Source organism: Lissotriton helveticus, chromosome 7 (assembly GCF_964261635.1).
Source record: "Lissotriton helveticus chromosome 7, aLisHel1.1, whole genome shotgun sequence".
Classification (NCBI taxonomy): Eukaryota; Metazoa; Chordata; class Amphibia; order Caudata; family Salamandridae; genus Lissotriton; species Lissotriton helveticus.
In genome coordinates, this window is record NC_136068.1 from 1028996894 (window position 1) to 1029016031 (window position 19138).

General features: G+C 43.9%; 1 protein-coding gene across 1 annotated transcript in view; it reads left to right on the forward strand.

Annotated features, from left to right (window-relative positions):
- The window catches only part of FASN (fatty acid synthase), a 160728-nt gene that overhangs the window by 15218 nt on the left and 126372 nt on the right, over positions 1-19138 (forward strand). Inside the window, exon 2 of the mRNA XM_078653765.1 lies at positions 15530-15667. Coding sequence (XP_078509891.1) covers positions 15541-15667 — 127 coding nt within the window. The 5' untranslated portion in view covers positions 15530-15540. The remainder of the gene's footprint in view (positions 1-15529; positions 15668-19138) is intronic.

A 19138-nucleotide genomic window follows, 5' to 3' on the forward strand; every position in this document is an offset into this window, starting at 1 on the left:
TGTGGTAGATTCTTTGTAAGGTTTGTGTTTTTTTCTAGAGTCAAGTGATTCAGACAATGACAGTGGTCCCTCTGACTGTGCCCCTATCAATGAAACAAAGCCCTAGCCATGCTTGGTTGTACTGCATTAGTAGTGTATTCCTGTCTTCAATTGCTGAGACCTTGTTCACGTGTGCCTGAAATGTCAGTACTTTAGTCTAAGTAACCATTTGTTTGAACCTGGTAGTATGTATTCATAGGTGTTTTGTTTTTGTATTCCTTTTATGTTTCAATAATAATTGGTTCTGCTAATCATTCATTTCTATAATAATTGCACAATTTGATACAGGTAGTTTTTTTTTTGCATTTCAAGCTAGTTTTAAAATACATTGTTACGCATAGTCATTCTAGGGTGGGGTTGTGATTAAAAATTGTATATTACTAAGAACCAGTCTTCTGCCCCCAGTGAAAACAATGGTTTATTAATTTCATAAAATGGAAACCCATTTCTTCTTACTTTCTTCTGGTTTTATGCTCAGTCAGACTAAGATTACCTTGGCCTTTTTTTTTTGCATTGTGATGGCTAGTTTACTGCAATTTGTTAGACTTAATAAGTACATTGTAATTATTTTATTCAATCTACACAATATGGACATTTTCTTGGAGTTCAAATATTGTGTGACCTGACTGTCTTGTTTTCCAACTTTGAAGTCTTTGTAACCCTGGAGTTGTTTCTTGTTTTCCTCTGTTATTTTGATGTCTTTTATTGATTTCGCAGAGCGCTCTTTGGCGCCTTGCTATTTCCTAGAGTTGTTTTCCACTAATGGTGTGAGCAGCGCCTATGATTAGCATCAGTCTCTAGAGCACCTGTAAGGCTCAGGAGGGAATCATCTCGAAGTTTTCAGCAAGTGTATTAATGCCACCTGTGTTCATTTGCACATTACATCAGGGTGGAATACACCTGAAATAGCCCTAACGGTGTCTAGTGAAACAGATAAAAGTATTTTATTCACTTGGTTATAGACGATATTAGTCGAGGCAAACCAGAATCAATGGACATCTTTAGACCGGTTACCTTGCATTCCGCCATCTTGATCCTAATTTACAATGAAGGACAACAAATGGGGAGGCGGGACGGAATCAGGCCACGATGTCAATGACATTAATACCAAAGAGCCCGGTGTTATCCGTTTACCCCTTCAACAGGTCTGGGGACTAAACCCCTCCATTAGGAGAGGAAGTCTTCAGTCCTTCCCCAATCTCTGCGGGGCTCCTACAATGACAACTTGCATTCCTGGTTGGATGAAAAGTATTTAAAGAAACTGACCACACTCGAATGTGTCTGTAAACTCTGGAGGAGGCCCTAAAGCTATGAAGACACCGCTCCCACCAAGACAGGGCCTGAGGACACTACTCCCTGTGGAGCACGGATGTCCTGGCTCTCCTGTGTCCCTCTACCACAGCTCGGCCGCTGATTGGTGAATGGAAGATGTGGGAATGATTGGTGGCTTCTGGTTGTATCGACATCCCTAATGTGAGTTGCTGCAGTGGCTCTGCATGCTTTAGTTGATCTTTTTAGCACATTTTGGCAGATCGTGGTATGTTATTATTATTTCCCAATGTAAGCTAATGGTGAATAGCTCTCCTTTAACTGAGGCTCGCCACATACATGTTTAGTCCTACTAGCGTTCCCTGTAACTCTAAAGTGCCTACGAGTGAGATGCATAATAAACATGTCCCTCTCCTGGGGTGAGGAGTGTCTGACTCTTGTTAGAACGGGATGCTTTCAGCATCGGACGGTGTGAACACCCCAACGGAATCTCCACACAGACCTAAAACGAGAAGGTTTAGAAATAGAACTCGAGTAGGTAGGAAAAGAATGAGATTTTATTTCCCAAAGAATGCACATACATGTTTGTTTTTGCTGTGTGCAACGGATATATTTCTCTCCTCCGAGTCTCCGACCTTTAACTAAGACCCACTTCACTCATTTCTGGAACTCTGCTATGTAAATTGCTTTGATTATCATTTTATTTTAGTTTTTTTTTAAGAAATGAAGAAATGAAATCTTCATTCTCAGGGAATACTTACTAATAAAAAAGTACTTGCCACAGAAGCTGAAAATATGAAAAGACATCTTTATTAAATTTAATAAGTGAGGCCACGTCACACAGAAGCCGTAGCAACTGAATGAGGTAGTCTGAAGAGTACAGAAAACAGAGGCCTTTTATATGCTTAGGGTTACAAACTTCAGCATACAAGTAAGGGGCAGTCCTAGCTTTTGCAAGCATGCAAAATACCTAACATTCCTTCTTAGGCAAGCCGGACAAACCCATAATAAAAGGACCACAACCCATATGATAAACAGACCATAAAAGAAGGAACAGAAACAGATAGAAGTAGGATAAGGCATGTTTGTGTGCAGTAAAACTTTTTGATGTCCTGTGCTCTGATCCTTAATCTTGATCAGCTAAAGGGCAGGAACTGGTTTAACAAGGTCAGCTTCAGGCAACAGGGTCAGTTCACTCAGGTCAAACAGGAGTCAGCACGAACTCGAGCTAAGGTGTACATGTCCTTAAAAGACTAGTTCAGCCACAATCATTGGCCTATGTGAGGGCAACCACAAAATGGCTGCCATACACAAAATGGAACCCACGGGTTCAGAATTCACAGAACCTCAGACCCTCCTTTTGCCCGTACATAGGCAATCACTCAGTCTGTATCTGCATCGATGTCAATATTATCCGTTATTCCCTTCACTAAGGCATTATTACTCGAGTTATCTTTCATGGAACGCAAGGGATAGACTTCGTTGGCATAAATAAACATCGTCTGATATGCCCATACAGACCCATTGTAACTAAATGACAGAACCAAATAGGGAATACCTCTATCTGTAGTATGTGGCATAAGCCCACACACCCAACAATTAGTGGTGTTCATTACTAACTGGTGTTGATGCTGAAGCTGTAAAAAAGGAATTATTAGTAAACTCTGACCTCCTAACCAGTTCATGTTCAGGTAAAATATGGAAAGAATGCGAAGAAGTAGTAGTAGGAAGAGACATAGGTTGGGAGGTGGGTACAGATGTCAATTGGGTAGCAAAAACAATCCAACCCACAAAAGACAACGTCATGCTTAAAAATACTAGAAAACATGTTATTAAGAACATATGGACAACAGGAGAAAGTAATGACCACTATTACAAACAAAATTATCATTTTTCACAACTCTAAGCAGAAAGCAAATCCTAAAATTATCTAGTAAAATTTTTTTAGGGCTCCTATGCATTTCAGTAACTTGTTATATGTTCAGGTGAAACAGTGGTGATCCTCAACAATGCTCTGAGGTGAAAAGGGATACTCTTCCACAGGGAATGGACTTTATTCTGCTTTTACTAAACAGAATACTACTTTAAAACAATGCCAGCAAAACAGCAAAAATCAGTCTTCTAACACCCATTTTATGCAATCGCACGGGAAATACCCAGAGTCCGTCCAAGCCTCTCCGGCAGGCTTCTATTGTTCATCAAATCCTCATCTGTTGTTTTCTTCCGCATGGGCCTCTTCATTCAGGCCTTTCATGAAAATGGTCCTTCTCAGTATCCGTCGGATTGCCCTCCTGGCAAACACTCACAGCTCATTCGACAGTCTCAATGTCTCAATGCGGTACACCAATATCTCTTCTCTGCGGCAGGCACTACATATAGTGTGCTCTCCATTGATCAAGGGCACAGATCATTTTATGCAGATCCGGGTCTACCTTCTCAGGCTCCAACACTCATTACTCAGTGTCAGAGAACGCTCAGGCTGCTCTTTCATGAGCACCATAATGTAGTGCTCTTTGCAATCTTGGATCCTCCGGTGCACTGCACTTCCGTTGGAGCAAAGGAAAAGGGGGGGGGGGGGTGTGTGGCTAAAACTCAGGCCAAGGGGCTCAAGGGACTGCACACTGTCAGAGGTTGCCAGCACATGACAGGTGGAAGGCTGAAGCCTCAAAACAACATTAATCCTTCTCTTTCGCTCTTTTGCGCTGAAATTCTGGTTCTGTGATGTCCAATGCCATCTGATGGAGCAAGTACGATTCTGTGGAGATACCATGGATGGCGCTCTGGTGATCACTGTCCAGCCTTGCTGCTTTTCTGGGTGCTGAGACTGTCACTGATGGGAATTAGCTTTTCATCAAAGGTCCGCAGGTTATTATGACTGAATCTCGCAGAACCTAGTGACGTAGGAAATGGGACACATTTGTTATTTTCCTTCAATTTAGTACAAAAACAGTTTGTTTTTAACAAGAGGATTGCAAGCAGGTGGCCTGCAATCTGCGAGGGAGTGGCCATACGCCATGAGACAATTCTGGTCTAGAACACACTGTCATTCTCATAGAATACAAAGACAAAGGCAATAAGCAAAACAGTGCCTCCAATTTCTTCAATTGGGTTTCTATGTGAGAGCATATCCTCTACCATCTAAGGGTAGATAACTATATGAGAATTTTATCTAAATGGATGTCCTCACACATAGTCTAATGGGGTAAACACATTTTTTCTCTCAATGATTAAGTCTAGGTGTTCCTAAATTCCTTATCTAGAACATCTCAAAAGAGAAATCACATGATACAGATTATCAGGGACATGTAGATACCTCCCTTTTAATAACTGTGCATCAAGTGCACTATGCAATACACAGGCTAATGATCAAAATGTGAAAACTTGTCTTATAATAGCATTGAGTCAGTTAACCAGTCCATCATTACCATGACGGTCAGACTGGAAAACATCGAGGTAGGCCTAAAGAAAATTCTTAAAAACAGTCTGGTCATACAAAAGGGAATTATACATAATATAGGGGGTTCCTAGTACATTACTGCAATCTGGAAGTGTGAACCTGAACAATACACCTACAATAATAAAGGCTGACTAGTGAAAGGAATATGGAAAAGAGAAATGGGACTAGGTCACAGTTAAAATCCCCAAACGCTAGGCACGATGTGACATCGGTCAGGGGAGAAAAAGAAACATCTATAGGAAGAACAATAAATTACTTGAGTGAACAAAAATCAAAAATAGTTCAGAGATGTTAGCTCTACCGCTGGCCGCTAAACCATATACGGTAATCTCAGCTAATGTTCCAGTTCCTTTTTTCAGGGGAAAATGAAACCTTGTTTCCTTTATGGTACAAAGCCATACACTACTTAGGAAGCAGAACAAAACTGACTAATGTGATATAGAAATTAGGTCACCATGTACAAGAGTCACAAATCTATAATTTTATCCTTACTTCCAATCAGGATACATAAATGTAGGGCTGCCTGTTCCTTAAGGGGAGGGGCAGTACGTGACTAACAGCATGTGACACACTTTGATTCTGTATATCTCTTTTTTATTTTACTTCAAATACCATTAAAGCCAAATTTGACATACACTGATGAAGTGTTGTCTGTCTTTCTGTGAAATTTACTGTCAAAGCAAATCTACCCAACTGTTTGCAGGATACACATCGTCATGTATATCCCTTCACAACACAGGTAAACTTGTAATAGTATCAAAAACAACAACATAAAACAAAAAACATGCAAAAAAACGCACAAAACGGACATGTCAAGCCATCAGATATACTTGCTGTATATCAAGCACAAAAAACATAGACAAGACAATAGCATATGTAAATGAGCGGCGACGCACACACTTCAAGTCCTTTACTTTATGCACTGTGAACCTGCAGCCCAAAACGCAATATTTGGGCTTGCTTAATTTGTCAGGTTTAAAATCCTCACCCTCCTTTTGACAGCAAATCACCATTTATTGGACATTTGGCTGTCAAATACAACCCACTATGTCTCTTCTGACACACAGGACCCGCAGGAACAATTCATGATAGGACCAAATACACAAACATTAAAAAAAACACATGAACATTTCTTCCCCAAGGCTACGCATAAACACATCCCTTTTTAACCAATCAAACTCACGTGTCTTGTCAGCCTTAAAATTACCCAGAACAATCCATGAATGGTCTGTGGGCAAAAGCAAAAAAAAATACACAACACACAAAAGAGAGACATTTCTCATAACAAACAGACATCAATTATACCTTTTAATCAGAAGACAAAACATAATACACATGAACAGACACAAAAATAAATGTCCATTACTTAACTGTTACCATCTTGTCAGTCAGCTTGCAACATTAAGCCATTTTAACTTTCCAAAAGTAAAATTCTTTCACTGACACTCCATGTTATCTTTGGGCCACAATTTCCACTGTAAAACATCATTCTTAATTGGAAAATCATTCTCACTTAGGCATGTAGCCTTCAAAATTTCAATAAAAAGCTTTGTCTTATTTTCTGTCTAAGACTCAATGCAATGCTTCATTTTCGGTCAAATAAAAGCAACTAGCAGACATTATTTTTTTAGAGGCAGAGATACAAATATATCATTTCTGCAGAGCATTTAGCATGTGTTGGGACTTTCAAAGAAACCTTTTTCATATTTTCCCTTTGGAATGAAGTTCTTTAATTTTGTGGAGAAACCAGAAACCCTTCCTTTTAGAGGCCTGTTTAGCAAGGTCATTCTGCATTTCACAGAGACAAGGCCCTAATTTAAAAGATCACAAATGTCAACATGACAGCCTCCTTCCATTGTTTACAGGGGAACTAAAGATAACACCTCAGCGCGACTTGAGCAAGCCTCTGCAGCTCTACTAGCCCCCACCCTCTGCTCATTCTGAGGCTGACAAAGGCAAAAGGCCTTCCTAATTCCTCCTAACCTGCAATAATTCACTCTATTTTGAAAAATAATGTCTCCTTTTTAGGCGCTAAAAAATTATCTCTGTTTCCAGATTATTAAACAACATTTACTGTGAATAATTCACAGAACCTAATAACACACATACCAGTTTTAGAACAAGTGCTTGTTGCAATGGTACTTATTTCATCAACCTTAAATGAATCTCACTGGGCCATTTGAAAGCAAACCCCAAATGAGGACAGCCTGCAAATTTGTATTATACCTAAATGTATGCATTCACTGAAGCCTAAAAGCACTTTAAAGCTATTATAAATGGAAAAAATTCAAAAAATCGACTTTGATATTTGGGGCACTTAAAAATAAATATCCTATAAGTATATTACATATTAATCATCCTCAGAATGTTCTTTACACAATACAGATATTAGACATCAGACATATCTCATGCAAATCCTTAGAAAAATGAGTTTTTTACGCCTTCGCTAAGTGAGATGTCATATGCTAATGTCTTCATTATGCAGTGCAACACAACTCAAATTAAATTATAATGCTAGGAGGTCACAGTATGAGCATTAAGCTTCATGAATAGTAAAAACGAATTTTGTAGCACTTATTTTTAATAATTATTTTTCATAATGTAATAATTATTTTTAATAAACCCAATAATTTTTTATAATACCACATATAAAAGCAAGCTGCATCCCTTATTTCAGACATAAACAGAAAGGGGTGAAACACTCAGGACACACAATACGGCGTGCTTTAGCCATGCATTTCATAAATAGCGCCAACGCTATTCACTTACAGAAATTGCACTAATGGGAAAACCACATAGACATTTACACACACATTTAACCCACAAACCAATACTCAGAACAAAAACAAAGGGCAGCCCACAGACTGTACTTAAACCAAACCATTTGTAAATACTAGTTGTAAGTCATATTTACAAGAAACGCTTCTCAATTGTGTTTCAAAAGACTGCAAAAACAGCCCAACAGACTGATGTATGTCCAAGAAGCGAAAATACACTCAATTCACTAGCTTTGGCCAGCAGAACACCAAAAAATCGTTCTGCATATCTTCCTTCATAACATTGCGCAGAACAAAGGATCCTTATATGTATTATGTCCTATTTTAATTCCCTGGGGATTACAGAATCACCAAGGAAGAAATATGTTTGTATACTTAAACCTATTTAAGTATTCCTTCTAGGAGAGCCGGCTAATTAATTTCACATCACACTATGGTACCTTCCAAATAAAGCCACACATTCTTCTTATGTGAGGTTTTAAACAGGCATGCCAAAAATATTGCAAAATATACAATATTATAATCAATGTAGTGCTTAATGTACTTTTCGTACGTGCAACGTTCAACTAAACCAAATAGAGAAAATTCTCCTCATTACCTGTTCTACACAAATTGCAATTCGCATATACAAACCTATACAAATCCAAAGTTGGCCAACACAAATTCCCAAGTTCCAAAGTTACAGTCCTAAATTTGCTAAGACCAGGCATCTTACAGCTCACTAATCTACCTTCAAACTTCAAGGGGTTATCAAAAACGATATACTCGCAAATATACGAGACCCTCGGCTTTGGTAATTGCAATAACCAAATCAAAACCAAGAAACCAAACAAAGTCGTGGGAGCGACCCACTTGTACTTCTTATTCTTACTAATCAAAAGGTTATCCAAATTCTAACTGTCAAGTTCTACATGACCTAACGGTCCTTTTTTTGAATACTCACGCCAAAAAGGTTCTCAGTCAGGAGTGACATCATGTGGAGGATCAAAATCAGGAAGATCAGAAATATACCGGGCTGCGAAGACAGAGAATCTCCAGAATCCTTGTGCACAAAGTAGCAGAGCCCCATCCTCTCCTCCTCAGTAGATTTCAGTCTCCTGACAAGATCACTCCTTTAGAGAGTCACTTCTCTGATGAAGCCCACATTGGCCGCGCCATTTGAAGAAATGAAATCTTCATGCTCAGGGAATACTTACTAATAAAAAAGAACTTGGCACAGAAGCTGAAAATATGAAAAGACATCTTTATTAAATTTAATAAGTGAGGCCACGTCACACAGAAGCCGTAGCAACTGAATGAGGTAGTCTGAAGAGTACAGAAAACAGAGGCCTTTTATATGCTTAGGGTTACAAACTTCAGCATACAAGTAAGGGGCAGTCCTAGCTTTTGCAAGCATGCAAAATGCCTAACATTCCTTCTTACACAAGCTGGACAAACCCATAATAAAAGGACCACAACCCATATCATAAACAGACCATAAAAGAAGGAACAGAAACAGATAGAAGTAGGATAAGGCATGTTTGTGTGCAGTAAAACTTTATGATGTCCTGTGCTCTGATCCTTAATCTTGATCAGCTAAAAAGCAGAAACTGATTTAACAAGGTCAGCTTCAGGCAACAGGGTCAGTTCACTCAGGTCAAACAGGAGTCAGCACGAACTCGAGCTAAGGTGTACATGTCCTTAAAAGACTAGTTCAGCCACAATCATCGGCCTATGTGAGGGCAACCACAAAATGGCAGCCATACACAAAATGGAACCCACGGGTTCAGAATTCACAGAACCTCAGAAATCACATTGTCAGAGGTGGATGCCGCCTAAATTAGTTTTTTTATTTTAGTTTTTTATAAAGAACTCACACTGGCATGGGTGGATTCAGCGGGCACATACTTGTACAAAGCAGAAGCGACTGAGACAGTTCACCAGAATCGTGGGAAATGCTAGCTCCGCGCCAGGCCCGAAGCTGTTCAGCGTTAAAACCTTTCCCTTGTTGTACATCAGGGAAGATAAATGAGAGGGATGGGCCCTGGCAGCAGCAGGCAGGGAGACTGGGAAGCTGCAGGGGTTCATCTGGCCACACAGCCTATTTGATGCATTATGTGTTGTGGACCAGACCAAAGGCCCCGGAGCAGTGCACAGAGTAGAGGCACATGCACAACTTACGAAGTACGGGAAACACAGACATGAAGCACTGCTCCTGCTTAATTCCTTGCCAGGCTTACGTTGGAGACCAGCATACAGTTCAAATTGGCAATACCCACAAAACCAGCTTCCAGGGAAGCCCCAACTACCTGGCCAATCTCATGACTTTTTTTTCTGGATCCAGATATTCCAGTAGCAAAAACACACTATTATAATTTAAAACAAAAGTGCAGAACAGACATTCATCAGAGTATCAACTTGTCTTTGGAAGTCTCCATCCTTCTTCCTGAGACAACAGCCAGATTTACTCTCCTTCAGAAGGGTCTTAAAACCATTCCTATTCAAGGACACTTCGACTAAGATCTGGGTAGATCTGCGTGTTTGCACCCACTGTGGAATCTATCCATGGCACGTGCTCTCTCCTCCTCTTAGCGAACTCTCCACCAGCCCGTACAATGCTGCCTTCTATGCCTATCTCAGCCCAGACCGCACCCTCGGCACCGTGATAGCGCAGCTGTTACAGGTTCAGTTCACGCATTCCTGGTATGGTTTGTCAAACTTGTAAAGTGCACTAATGTCACGCGGTGCAGTGGCTGTATGTAAAAATATCAGATAAATAAATAAGAAGTTCTTCTACTCACCAGCATCTTGAGGGCAGAAGAGAGGCGAGAACTGCCATCAGGAAGAGGGTGGGGGCCTGACAGATTTTGGATGAGGGGGAGTGAGCAAGGGCGTCAGAAGGAAAGTCTGCAAGTGATCTGACGTGTTCACGGAGAGCAGCCTTTGAGGTCTGTGCCCTGAAGGTTCACCCTGTGTGAAGGAGACCAGGGGATCTGAGAAACGATGGTCAGCCTTAGGATTTCTGTGAGTGGCTGCGGCATGAAGGCCAGCTACAGGGTCCCGGGGCCTCTGTGAATGTCCTGTGAGTGGCTGAGGCATGAAGACCAACTACAGGATCCGAGGGTCTCTGTGAATGTTCTGTAAGTGGCTGAGGCATGAAGGCCAGCTACAGGATCCGAAGGCCTCTGTGGAAGGCCTGTGAGTGGCTGCGGCATGAAGGCCAGCTACAGGGTCCCGGGGCCTCTGTGAATGTCCTGTGAGTGGCTGAGGCATGAAGACCAACTACAGGATCCGAGGGTCTCTGTGAATGTTCTGTAAGTGGCTGAGGCATGAAGGCCAGCTACAGGATCCGAAGGCCTCTGTGGAAGGCCTGTGAGTGGCTGCGGCATGAAGGCCAGCTACAGGGTCCCGGGGCCTCTGTGAATGTCCTGTGAGTGGCTGAGGCATGAAGACCACCTACAGGATCCGAGGGTCTCTGTGAATGTTCTGTAAGTGGCTGAGGCATGAAGGCCAGCTACAGGATCCGAGGGCCTCTGTGGAAGGCCTGTGAGTGGCTGAGGCATGAAGGCCAGCTACAGGATCCGAAGGCCTCTGTGGAAGACCATGAGTGGCTGATGCATGACGGCCAGCTACAGGATCCGCAGGCCGCTGTGAAAGACCATGAGTGGCTAAGGCATGAAGGCCAGTTACAGGATCCGAAGACCTCCGTGAATGTCCTGTGAGTGGCTGAGGCATGAAGGCCAGCTACAGGATCCGAAGGCCTCTGTGGAAGGCCTGTGAGTGGCTGATGCATGACGGCCAGCTACAGGATCCGAGGGCCTCTGTGAATGTCCTGTGAGTGGCTGAGGCATGAAGGCCAACTACAGGATCCGAGGGCCTCTGTGAATGTCCTGTGAGTGGCTGAGGCATGAAGGCCAGCTACAGGATCCGAAGGCCTCTGTGGAAGGCCTGTGAGTGGCTGATGCATGACAGCCAGCTACAGGATCCGAGGGCCTCTGTGAATGTCCTGTGAGTGGCTAAGGCATGAAGGCCAACTACAGGATCCGAGGGCCTTTGTGGAAGGCCTGTGAGTGCTGAGGGATGAAAGCCAGCTACTGGATCCGAGGGCCTCTGTGAATGTCCTGTGAGTGGCTGAGGCATGAAGGCCAACTACAGGATCCGAGGGCCTCTTTGGAAGGCCTGTGAGTGCTGAGGTATGAAGGCCAGCTACAGGATCCGAGGGCCTCTGTGGAAGGCCTGTGAGTGCTGAGGGATGAAGGCCAGCTACTGGATCCGAGGGCCTCTGTGAATGTCCTGTGAGTGGCTGAGGCATGAAGGCCAACTACAGGATCTGAGGGCCTCTTTGGAAGGCCTGTGAGTGCTGAGGTATGAAGGCCAGCTACAGGATCCGAGGGCCTCTATGGAAGGCCTGTGAGTGACTGAGGCATGAAGGCCAGCTACAGGATCCGAGGGCCTCTGTGGAAGGCCTGTGAGTGCTGAGGGATGAAGGCCAGCTACAGGATCCGAGGGCCTCTGTGGAAGACCATCAGTGGCTGAGGCATGAAGGCCAGCTACAGGATCCGAAGACCTCCGTGAATGTCCTGTGAGTGGCTGAGGCATGAAGGCCAGCTACAGGATCCGAGGGCCTCTGTGGAAGACCATGAGTGGCTGAGGCATGAAGGCCAGCTACAGGATCCGAAGACCTCCGTGAATGTCCTGTGAGTGGCTGAGGCATGAAGGCCAGCTACAGGATCCGAAGGCCTCTGTGAAAGGCCTGTGAGTGGCTGATGCATGACGGCCAGCTACAGGATCTGAGGGCCTCTGTGAATGTCCTGCAGTGGCTGAGGCATGAAGGCCAGCTACAGGATCCGAAGGCCTCTGTGAATGTCCTGTGAGTGGCTGAGGCATGAAGGCCAGCTACAGGATCCGAAGGCCTCTGTGGAAGGCCTGTGACCTCTTGAATAGCTGTTTACCCTCTCAGGCACACAATATGGTCCTCTCTGGGATATAATGTGCACCTCTGAGATGCGAGGGTCTCTGGAAGAAGCTGCGAGCTGCCAGCCTGGGTGAAGGGGCTCAAAGCTAAGATAATATTCGCTGCTTGATGTCCAGAAGGAAGCCGTAGCTGCACCTCGCGTCTGCCCGTTGCCTGAAGCGGTTTTGTCTTACACGGCTCCCTTTAGCAGAGAGGGATGAATGCATGACGGGACACAGAGGCGCAGATCATGGGAGGGCTCTTGGCACCTTTACGGCCGAGTGTGCCGTGGACCTTGTAGAAATCAGCGCGTGAACCGCTTCCCGCACTAGCCCAGGTTGGAGGCAAGCGCAGTCTTTACCCCCTGGCCTCTCTGAGAGGAGGCGCTGCTAGAAGTGTGTAGGGCTGGCTAAGCACTGAGACAGCGCCCCCGCTGGTGGACTCGCTGTGGACCGTCCCGCTGCCAGTGCGGCAGACCCGAGGAAGGAGTATTCAGCACCTGGCTAGCTCCCTCCGAGGACTGATGCTGCGTCCCCCGGCCCCGGAGAGCCCCTGTCCGCCCAGGCGCCGTGCACCGCCAAAAGTCAAAAGTCAAAAAGTTTATTATGTTTTGGCTCTCAAAGAGGGCCACATAAAATTAAACACACCATTATACAATTAAAATAGTTGAAAAATAGCAACATACAACAAGAGGAAAAACACTACATTATCGGCGAGTAAAGCAATCATCAACTTCTCACTGTACATCATTAATAAATATTTAAGAACCCTTTAAAAAATTTAAAAATTCTGCAACAAAACATTTCATTTGGAGGGCAGTAAAGTGCTTGGAAGAACATTTTTGCATTTACAATTCCTAATTGTAAACAGATTGGTTTTAGCCTCGCCTCGGTGCAGCTATGGGAAGAGTTCCTTCCCAGGTTTGCAGCAGTGCCGGGATTGACAGGCACTTACAGACACAGACACGTGGACGTACACGGGGAGTGCGCAAAAGGCATACACAAAAATACAAATGTAACTCCTTCTATATATGCCGTTCGGTAATCCGCCGGATAAAGATGCCGACATGCCGTGAGTCCGCAGATGACTGTGTTTGCTGAATATCCTGTTATGCTCTTCAGTGGCGAGTGGTCCCTCTCCATTCCCATGGCGAGTGCCCAGTGTAGGCTCCTACACTGGGTCCACGTGCGCCTTCTAACAAGGTAGGGTAACCCAGTGGGTACAAGATGCACCCAGGAGCATTCCCCGGTGGGTTCGCTCCTTCGTCTCTTCCGGTACAGTGTTCTGCACATACTCTTGGGTCGCTAAATGGACGAACGGATGGATGCTGCCGTGAAATCTGAGGACTTGAAACACTCAGACAGAATAATACGTCTGTGGGTCGCGGCTGCTGTCGTAGGGAAACTCAGACATGCGTCTATTGCAAGCCTCCCCTCGAAGACCTGGCCAACGAACGCCACAAGTCCCCCATGGCCAGCACCTTACCAGAGGCATCTTTTAGTCTCTGTCAGACAATTTGCTCCTAGTGGAAAACACTTGACAGTCTCTCTTGCTAGCCGAGCGTGGGATGCTAACATGGTGAAGGGCGTCTGATGTTTTCATCCTTCGAGGGAAAGACCGAAATAAGGACCCAAAGACAGTGGCCAGGCTTGTAATGGACGAATGAATGAAAGAATTAACTACTTCCAAAGTGCAATGATATCCAGCGGGTATGGTGCTGCCTGCTTTACTAGGTTGGATGACATAGGCACATGTGGCCCTCTGTGCGATATCACATTGCCCTCTCTAAGATTAACGTTTCCTCTCTGGGATCGATTGTTGCCCTGGCTGGGGTAGTAGGCTGCCTTGTTTGGGATAGAATGTTGCCTTCTCTAGTACAGAAAGTATATATGTCTGGAATCTAACGTCGCCCCTCTGAGTTAGTATGTTGTTCTCTCTTGGATAGAATGTTGCCCTATCTTGGAAAGATTGTTGCCCTCTCTGGTGCACAATGTAGTCCTCTCTGTGATATAAAGTTGCCCCTCTGAATTATCATGTTGCCCTCTCTAGGATAGAATTTTGCTCTGTCTGGGATATAATGTTGCCCTCGTGGTGTTAGTATGTTGCCCTCTCTTAGACATATTGTTGTCCTCTCCTGGATTGATTGTTGCCCGTTCTAGTGCAGAATGTTGCCCTCTTTGGCAGTGAATGCTGAGCTCTCTGGCGTGTAATGATGGGCTCTCTGGCGTGTAATGCTGGGCTCTCTGGCGTGTAATGCTGGGCTCTCTGGCGTGTAATGCTGGGCTCTCTGGCGTGTAATGCTGAGCTCTCTGGCGGGTAATGCTGAGCTCTCTGGCGGGTAATGCTGAGCTCTCTGGCAGGTAATGCTGAGCTCTCTGGCGGGTAATGCTGAGCTCTCTGGCGGGTAATGCTGAGCTCTCTGGCATGGCATGTTTCCCTCTAAAGGATGGAATGTTTTCTTCTCCAGGAGCAACAAGTGTCGCCTTCTCTGAGGCAGATGCATAACAAAACCCAGTCTCATCATGCTAGAAGTAATTGGGATACGAAAAGCTCAGGTCCTATGGCAGATAACAATCAGATTTTTGGCATGCTTTAAAAAAAAAAAAGTTTTGTTTAATGACAGCCCTGTTCTGAACGCACATCTATTAATTTGAAAAATCAATGTTTTCTCCCTCTCTTCCATCCTTGCCACTCATGGCTTCTCTATCCCCGCTGCCTTCTCTCCTCCCTACATTCACAATCTTCCTCCTCCATCGATCCCTCATCGACCTCCTTCTACGATCCTTCCATTTTCTTGTTCTTTTTTTATTTCTCTCATCTCTCCCTGTTCTCACCACCACCTTTTCCTACCATACCTCTTGTCACCATTGTTATCCTTTCCTCCTCATGCTTCTTCTCTCCCACTATTTCCCCCTCACTGTTTTCTCCTCGTGCTCTCCTGTTTGCACACTGCTTTCCTCATTTCCTCTTCTCTGACTTGCTATTGCTCCTTCCTCCTCTTGTCCACCTCCTGCCTCTCCTAACCTGACTTCCTCTTCTCCATTACCTCCTTAGAAAGTCACAAGATGGAGGACATAGTCATTGCTGGGATTGCAGGGAGGCTGCCGGAATCAGACAACCTGCAGGAATTCTGGGAGAACCTTCTCAATGGTGTGGACATGGTCACAGAGGACGACCGGCGGTGGAAGCCAGGTGAGTGATGGCGTGAAGTGATTGACGACATGAAGTTTGGAAGTTGTGCTGCTGCCAAGAACGTTTCATTGTCAAACCTCTCACCTAATCTATCCCCAATTTGCAATGGACAGAACCAAATCCAAGGCAATCAGGCAACCTCTTCCCTCAATCTCTTGAACTTTGTAACATGCCACCCTCGGTCCAGTTGCAGTGATGCCTGCAGACACCATCAGCACGCCAGTCGATACCTTGGTGGGCCCACTTGTTCCAGACTGCATGCTCCACAGACCAACCAGCCTACTATGAACCTTAGTTCTCACGAGGCCCCTACTATGTAGAACTGCCCCTCTGTAAGCTTGTTGTGTTAAGTTCCACAGGTAGGAGGAGGCTGCACTAGCACCTTTCCCATACTCACGGCTTCTACTTCGTGGCTTACTCGAAATGGCTGAAATGGCGGAGTAGCAGTGACAAGGTCCACAGCACTATGCTTCCTTCATCGTAGGATAACTTGTCCCTGCAGCTTGTGGCCAGGCTCCTCTTCCAGTGACCCAGTAACAAAAGCCCACATTTTCCTCTTGTGCATTTGTACCCTAAGGGGTTTTTTAATGCAAATTTTTTTTTAATGAATTTGGCATTCAAACATTTGGCTACTGCATAGACGGACAGCTGATTAGAGAGGTGTTTAAACCAGGAAGATATATAGTAAAGAGACGATTTGGCAGAGTCTATAGAAAGAGATGGTTGGCTATGCTTCAGTTAAAGCTTCCCAAACCTTGAGAATTACCATTAGTAGCATTCCACTCTATTGTTTTTTTAGCTTTTTAATGCATTACAAAAGAGTCCCAATCAAATGGAAGGACATCTTTGCACCATTCTAAAGTAACAGTCCATCAAGCCCTGTCCCCATTGCACCACACGCAAACAACCCTTGTCACAAACCAGAGTGGCCTTTTATTACAGGGGATGCTTTGTGCAAGGGGAATTAAATTATAGGGATTAAGCATGCATCCGATTTTACATACATATATAGTTTAGTGCAGGTATAGTTTGATCCATGAGGTCATTAAATATAGGGATATGATATGCATGGAATATGATATACTGGTATTATTAGAAGAATAAGGTAATGTAGTCCTGGCGTAATGTATGTGTGAGCTCGAAGAGACAGTGAGTGGGCAGCTGAGCCTTACCACATTGGGGAAACTAGAGGATTTGACAACAAAAGCGTTCTCTCTCTTTTGACTGTGGTCTAAAGTTAGCAGAGAGAACAAGGGACCTTGAGAGGCTCAAAGTCCCTAGCTCGCACTGTCTAACTTTAGACCACAGCCAAACTTGTTGCAAAGTCGTTTGTTTCTAAAAAGGGAGCATGTTTTGTTCACTGTTGTGGCCGTTTATACACCGGTCCTGATTAAAAAAGATTAGACTTGTTTGCAATCACTACCTGTTTTTGGAATCCACAGTGCTACCTCTTCAGAGTGAAACTGACCACTCGAGTGTAGGTGTTTTTCCAATCCGCAAATAAGCATATAGGGGAAAAAAAAAAGACTTCAGGTTTTAGGTTTCTGTGTTGTAACTTGTACATTGGCCGAAAAATGCAAACTTTCAATGTGCATTAATAGCCTAGTGCGTCGGTTGCATTGTAGCGAAGTACTATCAAAAATGGACCCTGGGCATTCAGTCTGTTTAGTGAATCCCAGAGATGGTCTGCTCTGGTCTACTCCTGGAGTAATCGATTGACCAGACCATCAAAGGAAGCTGTGAATTGCCCAGTGTTGTTCAGTGCCTATCTTCTGGCAGTGAGGAAATGTCTCCTCTCTGATCGGCACAGATTATATTTAGAAGGGTGCCATAGTACTATTTGCGTTTCACAAATGGCCACAAGAGGATCTTGTTGATCTGAGTCCGCATCTCATTGCAATTTACTTCATATTCTTAGCGGCTTTTCATGGTCTTCAGTGTACTAGGGATCAATTGTAGCCAATCATGGGAAGCGTCCATCCACTCAACTGGGTCTCCATCCTTTGCTGCGTTATTCAAATGCCTTTGTATAGGCCACCACCTGAGCTAACACAGCACACAGCTTCACCACTTCTAACTCTCAAACAAACATTAGAAAAGAAATTGCTACCTACAACATTATTATTAATGAGGTAAGTTAGAGTGTCACCCACTCCGAATCAAAATTTTCGGAACAAATCTATTTGTGCATAGGTCGGTTCAAAACATATTTAGTGATCGCAAAAATCCTGGTCGGAAATTGCGACCAGTATGTTGCAAGCAGTACATGGTACATCTGGCCCTCAGTATTGTACAATATGAATATGATGAGTATGAAATTAAGAATTGTGGACTCAACTTTATTGCAGTTGAATCCACCTCTCTTCACTTCTCCATTCCTCCTAATCACCAGTTATCGAATGCCTTCTGTCTTTGGGGCCTATATGACCCTTCTCTCCTAGACCATAACCAGCTTCAGATTTCCTTTCTAATCCACTTGCACACCTCACATATCACCAGCATGAATCTCCTACCAACAATGACTTTACAACTCCACTATTGTAACCAACTCATTCATTAATCGCCTAATATATAACTCCAACTTATCCTCTGAATCTAATTTTAACCATTCCATAAAATACATGTTACCCTCATACAATTTTAGACATAATCAATGACATGGTTTCATCTTGAGAGCATAAGACAATAACCAATTAATCTTTAATCACAAGTATGCTTTACTGAAGTATGAGCTGTATTCCTTCAAAACAAATTAAACAATGAAGGGGCCACTAACCCGGCTTTTGTGGAGTAGTGTGCTGCCCACCAAAAAACACCTCAACGCCTTGTCAAGAGTAGTAAGCGCTATATAAATGCTATCACAATACAATACAAGAATCTCCTACTCTGACAAAACACAGGTCAGGAGCACATCAGATCTAACCTTCAGGAAGGTCCTCCACCTCCTTGTGAAGCCACTGTCCTACAGCTGCCCGTGTGACTGCAAGTGATGCTCTCTTTCGCATATCTGCGCCTCAATGAGTGCATCCCTAACTAGCAGCACCCTCGATCCCCCTTACATCGATTATTGTTGCTGCCAACTGTATCTCCTGGTTCCTGCAACTGTCAGGCTAATGCGCAGGGATGCCAATAGCATTGGATACCGTTTTCCATTCAACGTATATAGAGGTAGAAAAGACAGAGCTGTCATCTGAGCTATTTCCGCCATGTACAATTAAAAAACGGGTTTTGGCTGCTTGCCATTTATATGTTTGGGGTTCTCATTGTGTAGAATGCTTAGCAACTATGCTTTGTGGACCGACAACTAATACCCTTCGTCAAAGAGACAAATGAAGAAAACACATTGAATTTCCCTCGCCCTATGCCAGATGGGATTCACATTAGGCGCTTTATCAAGAAAATGGAATGGTTTTACTGACGAAGCATCACTTGAAGTCACTTACTTTAGCAGCTGAAGCAAGAGATTTGATC